General features: G+C 31.4%; 1 protein-coding gene across 1 annotated transcript; it reads right to left on the bottom strand.

Annotated features, from left to right (window-relative positions):
* Positions 1-546: 546 nt before the first annotated feature.
* LOC120092909 (cytochrome P450 81Q32-like) lies at positions 547-2624 on the bottom strand. The gene is made up of 2 exons (XM_039051154.2): positions 1681-2624; positions 547-1369 (listed from the first exon to the last, which is right to left on the bottom strand). Exons 1-2 carry the CDS (start codon positions 2566-2568, stop codon positions 743-745), a joined length of 1515 nt encoding a protein of 504 aa, XP_038907082.1. The 5' UTR covers positions 2569-2624; the 3' UTR covers positions 547-742.
* Between the last annotated feature and the right edge of the window lie 12950 nt (positions 2625-15574).

Below are 15574 nucleotides of genomic sequence, written 5' to 3' on the forward strand. Positions count from 1 at the left end.
ATAAAAAAATAATGGAAAAAGAATACCAAATAATCTTTACCAAAAAATACCCAATAATTGCATACACATAATACAATTATTTCAATACAAACATGTGAATATCACCAAATGTCATCAATCAAATTTAAATTCACCAAAATATCAATCAAATTTAAATTTAAATTTACCACATTATCAATCAAATTTAAATTTAAACCACAACACAACATGATTAATCAAATTTAAACTTAAATACACAAATGATTAATCAAAATTAAATCGGATTCAAAATATAATTAATTTTATCTAAATTTGAATTATCAATCAAACTTTAGATTCAAATTCACAAACTTATCAATCAAGAACTAAGAACCATTGGCAAGAACACCAAACTATTGATCAAGAAGACTTAGAAACAGGAACAAGAAATTCAATTGGCAATTGACCGAAAAACCGAGGTTGACGAGATCCTCAATTGACAATTAATCCAAATAGTTGAAAAAATCAATATTATCAAACTATTTAAAAATAAAAAACCACAAAATATTTCAACATGAAATCGATAAATTCAATATTAACCTCAAATCGACAATTCAATATCACTATAGAGTTGCAATATCACTCGATTCAATCAGAATCCTTTGGCAGCAAAGACATCTCATTAGAATTCAACAAAGTGGTTCCCATTCCTCACTTGACTTGCAACATTAACAAATTATTTTCAACATGAAAAGTGTCTAACATTCAAAAAATACACCAACAATTAATCTAATGCAAGGTTTTTCATGATGGGACGAGCTCTACACAAGGCCTCCAATGGCTCAACTTTAGGCATAGAGATCCCTTGACCTTCAGTCATGTCAATCTCCTTTTCACTCACTCTCTTCCACTCAAAGCTCTGAATCAATGAGCCCAAAGTCAAGCCCACCACACGGTTGGCCATCCCCATCCCAGGGCAAGCCCTCCTTCCCAATCCGAATGGCAAGAATCCGTAGCCATTGTTGTTGCTGCTACCTCCTCCCTCACTTTCAAATCTCTCAGGTTTAAAGCTTGTTGAGTCCTCCCAAACTTTGGGATCTCTTTGAATGGTCCATGCATTGACCATCAACATAGTGTTGGCAGGAATATGGTATCCTCCTAGACAACAACTACTCGATGAAAAATGTGGAGCTAAGAGCGGAGCTGGTGGATAAAGGCGTAGTGTCTCTGAAATTACATTTTGAAGGTATGGTAGATTACAGATATCTTCTTCATCTAAGAGTCTGTCTTGTCCAATTTGTTTGTCAAGTTCATTTTTTGCCTTGTTTAATACTTCTGGATGGTTGAGGAGATTTGACATTGCCCACTCTATTGTCGCCGATGATGTTTCGGTTGCTGCTGATAAAATTGTCTGCAAATTCAAAGAAAAACAGAATATGTTCAATGTCTTTTTTTTCCGTAAATTTTCAAAACTATCCACGTTAGACAAAAATTGTAATCTACATTAAAATTAAAAATATTAAAATTAAAACATAGAAACTTTGTATTTAATGTGACTTAAATATTAAAGTTGGAAGACTATGTTATTTTGAAAATCGAATAACCAAATATATATAGATCTAAAAGTTGAACGACTAAATTTGGAATCTAGACCTTTTTATTTTTTCTTTAGATTAGCCAAATTTTTACTTAGCAAAAGAAGAAAAAAATCTCAAGACTTACAACGATAAGGCCTTTGATAATTTCATCGGTGTAATAATCAGGCTGAGTCTTCTGCAAACAGAGGATATGGCTAATCATTGTATTCCCCTGTTTCCCATCCCCTTGATTTCTTCGATGTTCATCCACCAAATTCTGCAAGAACAAATCCATATCTTTCCCAAGATTTTCCAATCTTTTGGCATATTGCCAATCAACCCATTTCAAGAATGGCAAGAAATCCCCTGGATATGATCCCAATTGAAACGATTTCTGCATAATTTCTCTGAATTTCTTCGCCTCTTCCAATTCACTCACCTCTTCCCCATAATACCTTTTTCCAGCCACCATTCTCATTATCATGTTGAACGTCAACTCCGAAAACGGAGTTTTCAACTTCACTTTTCCATACTCTGTTCCTGAAACTTTGTACAATTTCCTTAGCAAAATCTTGATCTCTTCCTTCCGGATTCCGGCTGACATGTTCAACCGAATGGACGACAAGACTTCGGTTGCGCTCAACCGTCTTAGGTTGCGCCAGTGATCGCCGTATGGGGCGGCTCCAAGAGTGGTGTTACCGTAGCTGAGGTACTTGCCGGAAACGAATTGAGGGCGGTTTGCGAAAACGATGTCATTTGTTGTAAAGCATTCTTCGACGGCGGAGGTGGAGGAGACGACGACGACAGGACGAGAGCCGAGACGGAGAGTGAAAATGGGGCCGTGGTTTTGGGCGAGAGAGTGAAGAGTTCTGTGGATTGGGTGTTTGAGGAGATGAAGATGGCCAAGGATGGGGAGAGCCAGAGGACTTGGAGGGAGATTTGTTTTGGTTGTGTGTTTTCTGTTTTGGAACAAGAATATGGAAATCAAAGCCAAGAAAGTAATCAGAACTGGAAAATAGGTGGTGGTTTCCATGGAGTCTCAAATGAATTTGTGAGATATTGAGGATGAAATGGGTTATTATTGATAAAGGAAGCATATATAACAAGATAGTATTCATTGCTCCATCTCCACTTAAAAAAAAAAAAAAAAAAAAAAGTAATTAATTCCCGCCTTTGATAAACAACGAAAAAAATAAAAACAATTCGATTTTTGTAAAAAAATAATAATAATAAAAATTGTTGTTTTTAAATAATACGAGATTGTATCCGAAATTATGTAAAAAAAACATGAGAATATTTTCTGGTGTTGAGGGAATTGCACGTATCGAGATTCAAAAAGGAATTGATCGGAAAGAATTATTATTCAAACATTAATTGGTCGTGTAATAAAAAAATGAATCAAAATATTTACAAAAAACATAACAAAATTTTAGAACTATCAATGATAGACGCTGATAGTCTATTAGTGTCTATCAACGTCTATCATTCATAGTTTCGAAATTTTGTAAATATTTTCAGCAGTTTTACCATTTGAAATATTTTCCCTTAAAAGATCTCTCTACAAAATTTTATTTCATTGCAAAGGGATAGGCACCAAGTTTTTTTTTTTTTTTTAAAAAAATAATAATAACTCTTTTTTCTTGAATTAATCAATGATAATAATTGCTTAAAATATTATTTTGGTTATGTATTTTGGGTTTTATTTTCTTATGAAAAATTTTTGCATATGGAAAAAATGTCAAACTATTTAAAAAAATAGAAAAAAAAGGAAACACTAATAGACATTTATAGACTTCTGTCAATGTCTATCACATAATATGAATGATAGAGTTCTATCAATTTGTATCACTCATAGACTTCTATTAACCTCTATTAAGAAAGATTAAATTTTGTTAATTTATATAAATAGTTTTTCTTATTTTTTTATTTATGAAAATTACCCTTTCCTTTTAAACCTTATACTTCAAAATAAAAAAATAAAAATAAACATCTTAGAATTTGTTTTTGAATTTTTAACCATTTTTTTTAAGAAAAAACTTTTAACGACATAAATATAATCAATTAAAGTTATCTTTTAGGGGCACTAGCAAGAATAGCAACAAATATTTTTTTAAATTACAAATTCAGCAATGATTTTTTAGAATTTGCAAATGTAACAAAAAAAAAAAAATTAAAGCAAATTTTCATTTTTTATTATTTCAAATTTATCTTTGTTGGTGCATCAACATGTATATCTGTAATATATTTATTTTATATCTAGTATATCAATCATTTGATATGCATTATATTTGGTATATCATTTGACTAATCTATCAAACATAAATTATATAAGTTATATAATTGATATATCAAAATTATCATTCATGTATTGCCATATTTATCAACAACAAATGTTTGTACATTTGTTATTATTCATGGACTCTGACTGATATACCAAATATAAAGTATATAAGTTATACATGAAATGTTACCGTTTAAATAAAAATTTAAATAAGCGTCGATATACTATATATTGATTCATCTATACAATACTTAAAATGAAGTTAGATCATGATGATATACTATCAATACATTTTTAAATGTATATTAAATGAATTTCTAATGACTGTTGTTAAATACATCTAAGTTATAGTTTAAATAAAATTTGAATGAGTGTGTTGGTAAACTACTGATACATAAAATTGTAATTTGAGCTCATTATGATGTATTATTGATAAACCAATGATCTACATTCAATTCATTTTGAATTAGTACTAATATACAGTTGAAATGTCAATGTTATACTTTTTAGTATCCTTCTGAATGATATACTTCATATTTGAAATATTTGTTATACAATTGATATACCAAATCAAATATAACTTATATACCATTAAAATCATATAAAAATTTGGAAATAAAACAAATTAACTAATATAATTTATATTTAGTATATCATTTGACAAAATTAATTCAATTAACATTTACTATTACATCAAAATTGAACTAATTGGAAGAAAATAACTCTATATCAAAAGGAAACAAAAATAAAAATAATATTTAACATAATCGAACAAGCAACATCGACCATGGCACAATTAAAAGTTATGATATATAAGTTGTATAAATGATATTCTTTAAATAAAATATATTGATTGATTGATACACAAAATATAAAGTATACTAGTTGACTGATATACCAAATTATAAAGTATATCAAATATACATGTTGATACAAAAATGAGGATAAAGTCATAATAATAAAAAAATGGGGAATCCGGTTCTTTTTTTTCTTTTGTCATATTTGCAATTTTAGAAAACCATTGTTATGTTTGTAAATACCCTTATGTTTTATGCTATTCATTGCAATTTTTCTTTTTTATCGTAATTAGTTAAATAATAATAATAATTTTCATACAAGGAAAGAGAAAGACCCTATGTGATTATATTTTCACAATTTATTAAGACAATACTAATAAAGATATTTTTTTGGAAGAAAACCAACAATACCTAATAAGATGGACTAATCTTAAGATTTATTAAAAGTATATGAATTATAAAAAAAAGTAGATCAAAATGAAATGAAAGTCAAAATACAGGAATCCAAATAATATTGTTACCTAAAGAATTTAGTCGTCGTAGTTTTAAAAAATAGAATTTCATAATTAGAATTTGATAAAACTATGGATAATCTTTCCATGTATGTAATACTTCTTTAAATGCATAGATTGATATATTATTAAAAATTTTGGAATCAAATAGCTAGATAATGAAAAAGTATTCATTTTTCATTTTCTCATCTTTCTTTATTTTTTTCTTTACTTACAGAATTATGTAATAATTTTTCTTCATATTTTGATTGGATTTGTGAAGAGACATAATTTCATTTATGCAAAATTGAGCTGATTTTAAATAGAATCAATTGAAAATAACTAAAAATTACTAATGAATTGAATAATCTAAACTGATCTACTTGTAAAATTTTAGGCTTGAAATTGATACAACCTTCATAGTTTATAAATATAAACTGATTTTTTCTGTTCTTCTTGACCTGAATATAAAATTTCAAAATTATAATAATGTATAATATATGATTAAAAAAAAAGTTAATTTTTGCTCTAGATTTAGAGAATAATAATAATAATAACAACAACATCATTAAATTGGGCACTCAATTTAACATAGTAGTACACTAAAAACTAAAAAGTTTACCTTCTTTTCAATTCTCATTAATTCACTCACTAGTTTCTTTTTTTTTTTTTTTTAATTTAATTAGAGAAGGACAGTGCAAAATCTCCACAAACTTACTAATCTCAATAAAATAAAAATTCGCAAAAAATTAACAATAAAGTAAATTTTGCCTAAAACTGATAATTTATTTTATTTAAAAAAAAAATAGTTAGAGAAAGAGAAAAAAGAGGATTCATGGGTCATTTTGACGTTTAGTGGGAGAGTATGAAGAGGTCGTTTGGCATGCATCACGTGTTAATGAAAATTTTACTAGCTGTTCGCGTTAGGCTTTTAGAAATGATTTTAATAATAATAAAATAATTCAAATAAGGAAACAATTAAATTTATCGGAATTGGTTGAATTTAATCTTTTTACTTTTAATTATCTAATTTTAATTTATCTAGTTTCTTTTATTGTTTTGTTTTTTTTTTTAATCTTTTAGTTATTTTACTATATTTTTTCACATATCATATATCTTTACCTAAAAATTATTATTATTATTATTATTATTTAATTTTGGTAAATTTAATGTACTAAATTTAAGATTGGTTGAAAATACAGTAAATAAAATTACATGAACTAAAATCGAACAAATTTTGAAGTAAAGAAACAAAAACAGTATTTTTAACAACAACAATAATAAGGTTGTCATAGAAACAATGATATAATAACAGTTATGAATTCATATTTTTTAGTACAACAACTATAGAGGATGGGGATTAAACCTCCAACGTTTTAGATTAAACTGCATGCATGCAAATATCACTTAGTTAAGTTCATTTTAGCGAAATATTAAAGTTGTTATAAGATAACTAAATCTAATTATTAGTCTAGTGGTCCGTTATTTTCTATATGTAATTAATTTTTGCTTCACCTCTTTTTGTAATTGGCTATATAAAGTGATTCTATATAATTAGCAATACACAGTCCGATTTGTATTAATAAAAAAACATATTTAAAGGAAAATAAGAATTTTAGTAAAACTAAAATCAATTCATCCAAGTTTCCTTGGCTGTCGCATCGTGATTCACGTTTTCTGCGACCTTCGAGTCGTCATGGTTTTAAAAAAAAATCTTTTTAAAATAAGTTTATAATAAATTTTGAATTTGATTGGACAAATAATTAATAAATATTTGACATCTCATGAAATAATGAAAAAAGAATGATTAAATTAATATATTTATTGTTCAAGTTAATTTTTAATAAATATCAAATGGGATAAATGAGGTTGAAATTGTTTGAGAGGGAATAAAATTTTTGACTTAATACATTTCTAATTGATTCTAAATTTTAAATAATTGACATGAAATTGAAAAGTAAAAATAAATAAATAAAAATAAAAATTCATCAAATTATAATGCATATGATATATTTGAAACAAAGTTTGTAAAATAAAATTGATAAAAAAAATTATATATTATTAATTATCTTCCAAAAAACATAATTTATTGTCTCATAGGATAATTCTTTGATGATTCGTCAATTTCTTGGATGAATGTAGATGAATAAAAAATAGTTTCGATTTTATCATTTAAATTTGCATATTTACCATTCACCATTTTCAATTAAATATTTTTATAATACCACTTTAATACTCTATAACTTCGTTGACATTACATAATGAGGAAAAAAGCTTTAATTCACGGAATCATGGGAAGGGAAGTAATAGCCAATATATGGTATTTGGCTATGATTTTTTTTTTTTTTTTTTTTTTTTGTTGAAGATTATTTTTTGTATCTTCATTTATTTCATTCCCACATCTTCCTCTTTCTACATTGTATTTCTTTTTTCATCTTCAAGCAAAATAAGAAATGCAAACAAAATTAAATGAGTTACTAAAATCCACGAAGAAGATTATGGGGGAAGAGAGAAAAAAAAATTAGTGCTTTGAGTTTTCTTCTCTCACATTTGTCAACGATGGGATGAGGAAAAAAAAAATGAAAAAGGAGAGAGGAAGGAAACAAAAATTTAAGGGGTTAATATAATTTTTATACTTATATTTAAAACGTTATGAACAAAATGTTGCAATACATATAAATAGCAACGGTTTAGTTATGTGTTGCTAAAAAGCTGCTGCTATTGTAAAAATCTTTGTAACACCTGTCAAACTGCTGCAAAAAAAATTGTTGCATTAAACATGCTTTCTTGTATTGCAATGAACATATTGCCCTAATATTTTCATGTAAATAAACTCAAATCAATAAAATTTTGTTTGACAGGTATTGCCCTAATATTGCCCTTAGGGCAAGAAGTAATCATGTCACTTAGGGCTGAAAATGCTGGTAGATCGCCCTCCATCCATCTTGATTCAAAGGAAAAAGAAAAACAATCTCCCCCACTACAGCCTAGTCAGAAAACTCTATCGCCGCACCATGAAGACTCAAACATTGAGATTATTTCCTCGTGAAGAGAGTTCCCTAGGTTAGGTGTTGATGAAAATAAGCATCCTCCCATCCTCCCATAAGAGCCCATCCTCCCTCGTTTACTAATCGAACCTAAAGAAAAAATACCTCCAACACCACTTAACAATAGCAATGGCAAGGCTCCAATCATTGAGAAGCTAGTGATTGCAGGCACCCTATTGCCAATGCTTATCCCTGATGACCCCAGCCTCCTTCCCCCCTACTACCTTTCAAAAGGGAGAAGGATCTGCCATTGATGAGGATGGTAGGTATTGTTGAGATTCATGCCCTAAACTTTCATTGAGTCCTGTAGTTTGTAAATAAATGTATTGAACAAACGCTTGTGATGTAATAATATGAGATATTTTCTTCACTGTTGTCTATGAAACATGAGATGTTTTAATTGTTATACCACAAACCAATAAACTAAGATCTTTGGTTATCGTTGTAACTTAAGCATGTATGTAGAGACATATAAGTGGATCATGCCTTGAGTGATAACTAAAATAGTCTATAGTATATGGATATAGGAGGAAAACCTTATCCTAGTGACACTACAGATGCGACACGCTTTGTAGATAGTTACAAGTGTTGTGACCTGCTATAGATAGTCTGATCCTGATCATTCATGTGGAGACATGCGAGTGTGAGGTGTCCTATACAAAGGAGTTTGTATAAGACCGGACCACGAAATGTTTAGTCTCGTTATATAATGTCGTTCACGACAATAACTTTCATTTCACTAGAATGACCATAGGTAACATGACCTCAATCTTGAGTGAGTTGGGAACTCTTGTCTATGAGAGTGGTCCTTTGATTGTACGAGTGGCCAGATTGTCGACTCAAACCTACCACTTTGGGGATTCGTCTAATTGGGGAGCTGGGAACTTAGCTAAACAAGATGGAATTCACTCATTCCCTGAAGTAGGAGTAAGTAGATAGATTGCTCCCTTAAGGGCTGATTCAGGGGCTTGAACGATGTGGCGCCACACTTTCTCATGGCCCGAGAAGTGTACACTCATAGTAGGACTATGATGTATTGTTCACTAGAGGAATCAGTGGAACTTAAGGAGTTAGAAGTAATTACAGGGGAAAAAGGATAAATTGGCCCAGCTGTACTTACGAGTATCTATGAAAGGTTATCGTACTGTTGACTACCTATATCCGATGGATATATAAATATAACTGTAGTAAGAAGAGTGCAATTGTTGATCTTCAGTGGAGTGCCTGACAGTTAACGGATGGTGGATCTTGTGGCTAAAGAGTTTAGTCAGCTATTCATGTACCGTTTGAGCTTCAAGCTACAGATCCATTGAAGGAAATTAGAAACGCGATTTCCGTGAGCAGTAGAAGCAAGACTATTCCAAATTACAATCATGAATCAATAATACATTTACAGTCGACTTCAATACAAGCGGTTATACAAATATACAGAGAAATTACAGCATGAACATCAAAAGTACAGAAGGAACAACTGTACTAACAAAGGTAGAAGTGTCTCCACACTCCGATACGCGACCACTCGAACAACAGCGACCACGAACACTCGATCTACACGACCGCAACACCGCACGAACACAACACGAACATTTCGCACTCGTTTTCAACGATCTCCTCGAACACGAACTCTTCTGCAACAGCGAACAACCTCCGTAACACCACGAATGGCCTCTGGAAAACCCCGACGATGTCGAGTTGAGTCTGACACCACCAACAAGGCGACTTTGATATTCTCGGTGTGAGAATCCAGAGGGTAAACTCTATTCGGACTTGGTGTAAGGCAGACGAATGGAGGAAAGAACGATCGCACACACGACTGGACAAGTGGGAGAAGTCGGAGTCCTATCGTATAGGTCGATGCCCCAATCGTTTAGATAAAACTATTCGATTGTCTAGCAAAAGCTATGTGATCGTCTAGCAAAAGCTATGCGAACGTCTAGTAAAAGCTATGCGATCGTTTAGCTCTATCGTCTAGCTTGGTCGATTCTACACGATCGTTTACCTTGGGCCAACAATCATCTAGAAAAGCTATGTGATCGTTTAGTAAACACTGCACAATCGTTTAGCTAGCACCTACATGATCGTTTACCTAGCCCAGCCGTCGTTTAGTAAATCTGTATTTATTTGACGACTTTCATGAGTTTCTTTTCGCCGGGGAGAAAACTTAAAACTTTTCAAAATTTTGTGAAAAAAACTTCTCTTTTCAAAATTTTGTGAAAAAAACTTCTCTTTCAAAATCATGGGCTCCAACGATCCGAGATTAATCGGCTAAACTCATTAGACCGATCTAACCCCCATTCGTTAACTAATGGGTCACTCCACTAAAACCCATAGTTGAACTCCTCTCACTGTAGATATATTATGTCCACTCGATATAACCATGATTAGTAAGTTAACCCTTCATAGGTATTTCGCAATAACGACTGGGTCAAATCTCTGTTTTACCCCCGAAATTACCTCTTGTTCTTTAAGTCCCCACTGATCCCCTAATGAACAATTATTTTGTGATCCAATCAAAAAAATTGAGTCCCTCTCATGCCAAATGAGAAGGCGAGATCCCTTGTTCAAGCCCCAGAATCAACACTTAAGGGAACAACCTCTTTACTATCCCTAAAGTGGGTAGGAGTGAATTTCCTTTTGCACCCTATGTCTCCAACTATCTATCCAGTCTTATCCCTGAAATGGGAGTCTTATTGAGCTGACGCTGTTGAGCCAACCCTTACCTATGCAAATCTAAGGGTAATTCCAGATAAATAGGAGTTTATAGTTAGCTCAGGATTAAGGTCAAGTTACCTAGGTCATCGCTTTGAAATAGTTAGTCTTAAACAGTAAACAACGTTACAAAGTAAGAGTGACTCATTTCGTGTTCCAATCTTGTACAAACTCTTTTGCACAAGGACACCCCCACTCCTCATATTCAACATGAACGAATTAGGATCATTTCGTTTGTAGCACTTTACAACTCCTTGTAACAATTACAGAGTAGGCCGCATCCAATAGTGTTACCAGAATAAGGTACCTAACCTTATCCATGTAGATCATTTTGACTATTTACTCGAACCTGATCCACCTTTATGTCTCCACATAAAGTTCAAGTACTCATCCAATAGTCAAGGGACTTTTAAGTTTATTGGATTTCTGTTCAAGCAATAGATTTATTCAATAAAATCTTTATTGAATTTCCAGAATAAGTTCCATTGTTTACATACCATGAGTTTTAGGACATAAAACCCAACACTTAAACCTATAAAAACACCATAACCCTTTCTTTGGGTGGTTCTAATATGGACTTGATGGAGATAACTAAAACCTTAAAGATCCATAGCCGTTTCTTTGGGTGGTTCTAATATGGACTTGACAGATAGTTGCAAAAATCTTCATAACTCAATTTTGAGTGGTTTGTCTTTTGACAAACTTGATGAAGTTGGTCCAGGTATGGACTAGATGTGAAGTTTTCGAAGCTTAGTTTTGAGTGGTTTGTTGCGATAGACTTGATGAAACACAAATATGAATGTGATTGTGTGGTCGTCTTCTATGAAATAGTTTAAGGGTCTCTTTCTAGAGCTTTCACGGTGACCCAAAGTTTATGTGCATGACCTTATATAACACACTTTATATCACATAATCAAGGAAAATTTAAGGAATAAAAACATATTGTGGGGGTCTCAACCATAGTTAGTGAAAGCTCAAGAGGTAAACTCACTTTCTCTAATAAGGTTATTGGCCTACTTCATTGTGCATCAATTCAAATCGTAAGGTATTGATGTTTAAGTTTGTTCTTCTTTCTTACTCAAAAATTGGTTTTCAAAATATTTTGTTATTTTGCTTTGTTTACTATACCAGTCATTCGCAGGGGATTGTTGGGAATGACTTTGGGCCTTTGGCCCATAGCAAAAGGAAAAAATAGTTTTTGAGAGAAAAGAGATAGAAGTTGTCCTACATTGGAAGATTTAGGCTTGGCAAGTGGGTATATATTAAATATATTCAAGGGAGCTTCCGTGGTGTGGTGTAAGTATAACCCTTTCACCGCTCGCACGTGTCGCCGTCTATTCTGTCGGATGGATGGACGGGTTCGGGTAATCGCACTTGCGTGAAAAAGAAATAATTTTTTTTACTATTTATCCTTTTAATTTTTTATATAAAATAATTTTTATCACTGTTAAATGTTTTATTTGCCAAAATAATTGTGTTAATTGGAATTAGTTCCATAACGTCTTCCTCTTTTTAAAAAAGGTTTGAGAAGCTTGTGGATACATAAAAAACCTAGCTTCTCTCATCTTCTCTGCTTTCTGTTGCCCTCACCATTTATGAGCTAAAATTTTCAATTTATTCCAATTTGTCCTTCAACAAGTGCACGTCAGAGTCCAAATGTTGTGTGAACTTTGGGGAGCAACTGGCTTCTTGCTATACAATCCCAAGGGCGCGTCGTTCTTGCTTTCAAGACAGTGGTTTTATCCACGATACAATAAATCTTCATCTAGGAAAACAAATTGTTGTTCATTACTCAAAGAAAGAAAGAAAGGAAGAAAAGCTTTAAAAAAATTAAAAAAATTGCAATCCATATTTTATTTAAACAAAGATGGATAGAATTATTGAATAAAAAAGGTTTTGGGTTATATCACTTTTTGGGTTAAACAAACATAGATAGTGATTCTATGTCAATTTATACCCTTGATTTTGGGGTTATATCACTTTTTAGGTTGGTTTAAAAATTTTTTTTTTAACCCGATCCAATTCAATCTATGTAGCCCTGTATAACAACTAGAATGTTAAATGTTAGAAATAGACATAGAATCATGGGATAGTCAGACGTCATGTTAATATTAGTTTGGCTCAAAATCAATTTAAGATCCCGGATCGTCGATAATTGTGCAAACCAAACTAATAAATAAAAGACCCAAAATTAATTAAACAAGATAAAAAGAAGATGAAAGAATAAATATATGACAAACATAAAAATTTAAAAATATTATCGACTTAAATTTTAAAAATTTAATATATCTACATTAAAAATCCAAAGAAAAGTAAAGATATAACAATCTTAAAAGCCCAACAACCGAAAAGAAGCTTGAAATAGGTGTGAATTTGTTGAGATATGGTAACAATATTTGTTTAAGGTTTCAGATGTTATCTGAATCGTTTTTGTATTGGTGATTTTTGTCATGTTGTTTCTAAAAAATGTTGATTCTGCAAAAATATTTTTCTTTTCGGAATTCTCTATAAGCAGTATTTTTTAGATCTATTTCCTTTTTCTATATGCAACTGTTTTGAAAGTTAAGGTTGCTCATCTGTTTGTCTGTTGTGTATATTTAAAAGGTATTATTATGTTCTAGCAATGATGTGTGTATCCGGTCACGATTATAATGTTAAGCTTTGGAAAGAAGAAATTCAGTTGCATTGTTTGGAGATATACTCCAAGTTATTCATTGCATTAGAAGTGTGATTCAATCAAGAAGAGATTCTCAAGCTTAGGGGTAACTTAGGCTATCCGAGCGAACGAGACTTTGCTCTAAGAAGGAAAGATACAGTTCATGTGAGAAGGAGTCTTGCGACTTGAGGGGAGCTCGAGTCTAGCTGATAGGGAGTCTATGTCTTAAGGGGAGCCTAAGACATTCTTCACTAATATTACAACTCGGGGGGAGCCTAAGTTACGGTAAGAGGGAATCTCACACCTATGGGGAGCCTAAGAGAAAAGTCAAGTGGAACTATTCAAGAGTCACTGTAATTGTCTTTCTACTACATATTAGTAAAACTTTGTAATTACTTACCATTTGTATTAGTGAAGTTATCTTTTCTAGGCACTCTACCTCCCAAACATAGGTGGGATTCACCGAACTGGGTTATCAATCTATGGTGTTCTTTTATATGTTGTTTATCTCCTAAAAATTGTTTGTGGAATATTGTAGCATTGCTTATAACATCATTAACGTGCAGTAGATACCTCCATTCAATTTTCAGATATATTATGCATCTCTATTCAAGTTATTATCTAATGCTATCACTTGTTGAGATATCTTAAATTAATTGCATGGCAGGGAAATTTTCTTTTGGTCACTAATTCCTTTCAACTTAAGGTTTATGTTGATTCAAATAGGGGATCATGTTTGGACACTAGACGTTACATTTTTTTAGACAACTCACTTGTTTCTTGGAATTCTAAGAAATAACCATGATTTTATACATCATCAGCTGAGATAAAATACTATGTGTTGGCATATGTATAGAATGAAATACCTGGATTTCACACTTGTTAACTAATCTCCATGTTGTTTCCTTTGCTCGAGCTATAGTTTATATTTTGACAATATTGTTGTCATTCACTACAATAATTTTGGCTTACAATATTAGTTCTTAATTAATATAAAATATGTATGATGACAGATTATAAATTGCTATTGTGGTGGGTATCATCATAAGGTATGATGACATAATAGCTATGATGGTGATTAAAAGTCGCCATAAAAGTTTTTTCGTCGTATAGGAAAATAACTTCAGCCAAAACAACGTTGTTTTTGGCATTAAAATAAAATCGATTTTCCACCTTTCGATGACGGTCGAGAACCGCCATTATAGCTGCATGTTTTGGTAAGGATTCTTAATCATCATCATTGAACAGTATTTTGCTCGTGTTTTTAAAATCTTCCCATGTTCTTTTTCTTTCACTTTCAGTGGTGCTTTAAAATCGCCATTATAATGTACTCTTTAGTGATGAGCGCAAACGGTCATCAAATATGAATATTACGCAAAGGTATGAAAATTTTTGTTAAAAGAGGGGCGTATAATTTTTCCAAGGTTGACATCATAAATTCCATCTCTCATCGTTTATATAAAACGTCAATTGACATTTAAAACCGAAATTATTGTAGTGTATAATAGCTACCAATTGAACTTTTCACGATCTTACTAAATACACATGATAGCGATCATCTACTGCTTTGTTCGAGATAAGATAGAAAGCAGTGTTTTTTAAGGTTTTGTCTAGCTATTATATCTAATCACCTTCAGCAGATTGAGACATGTTCACAAAGGCTTTACTAGTTTCTACCCTTCATCCTTTTTCAGTCAAGATGGATATTTTTAATATCCATTATTTTCCATCCTATGGGGGTATAAAATAAATATGAAATTTATGGTTTTGTATTTTGCTTGTACGTTGTTTAACCTCTTTTAGTTACACTTGTAATATTTCTCTTTATACAAGTTTATGTGTATATATTGAGAGGTATCCTCTTCTAGAACTTGAAGAAGTGACATAGCTTGATCACAATCATCGAATATTACGTTAACACAAGCATAACTTTAATTAGTTAAGATATCATACACCAAATATTTCGAATCCCGACTCCAATATTGCATTTCTTGGCATCAAAGCAATAATTGAAAAGCAAGAGAACTAATACACACCTGTTGAACATTTTGTTTGGCA

Source organism: Benincasa hispida, chromosome 12, assembly GCF_027475165.1.
Source record: "Benincasa hispida cultivar pf3 chromosome 12, pf3_genome.v1.1, whole genome shotgun sequence".
In the NCBI taxonomy this organism is placed as follows: domain Eukaryota; kingdom Viridiplantae; phylum Streptophyta; class Magnoliopsida; order Cucurbitales; family Cucurbitaceae; genus Benincasa; species Benincasa hispida.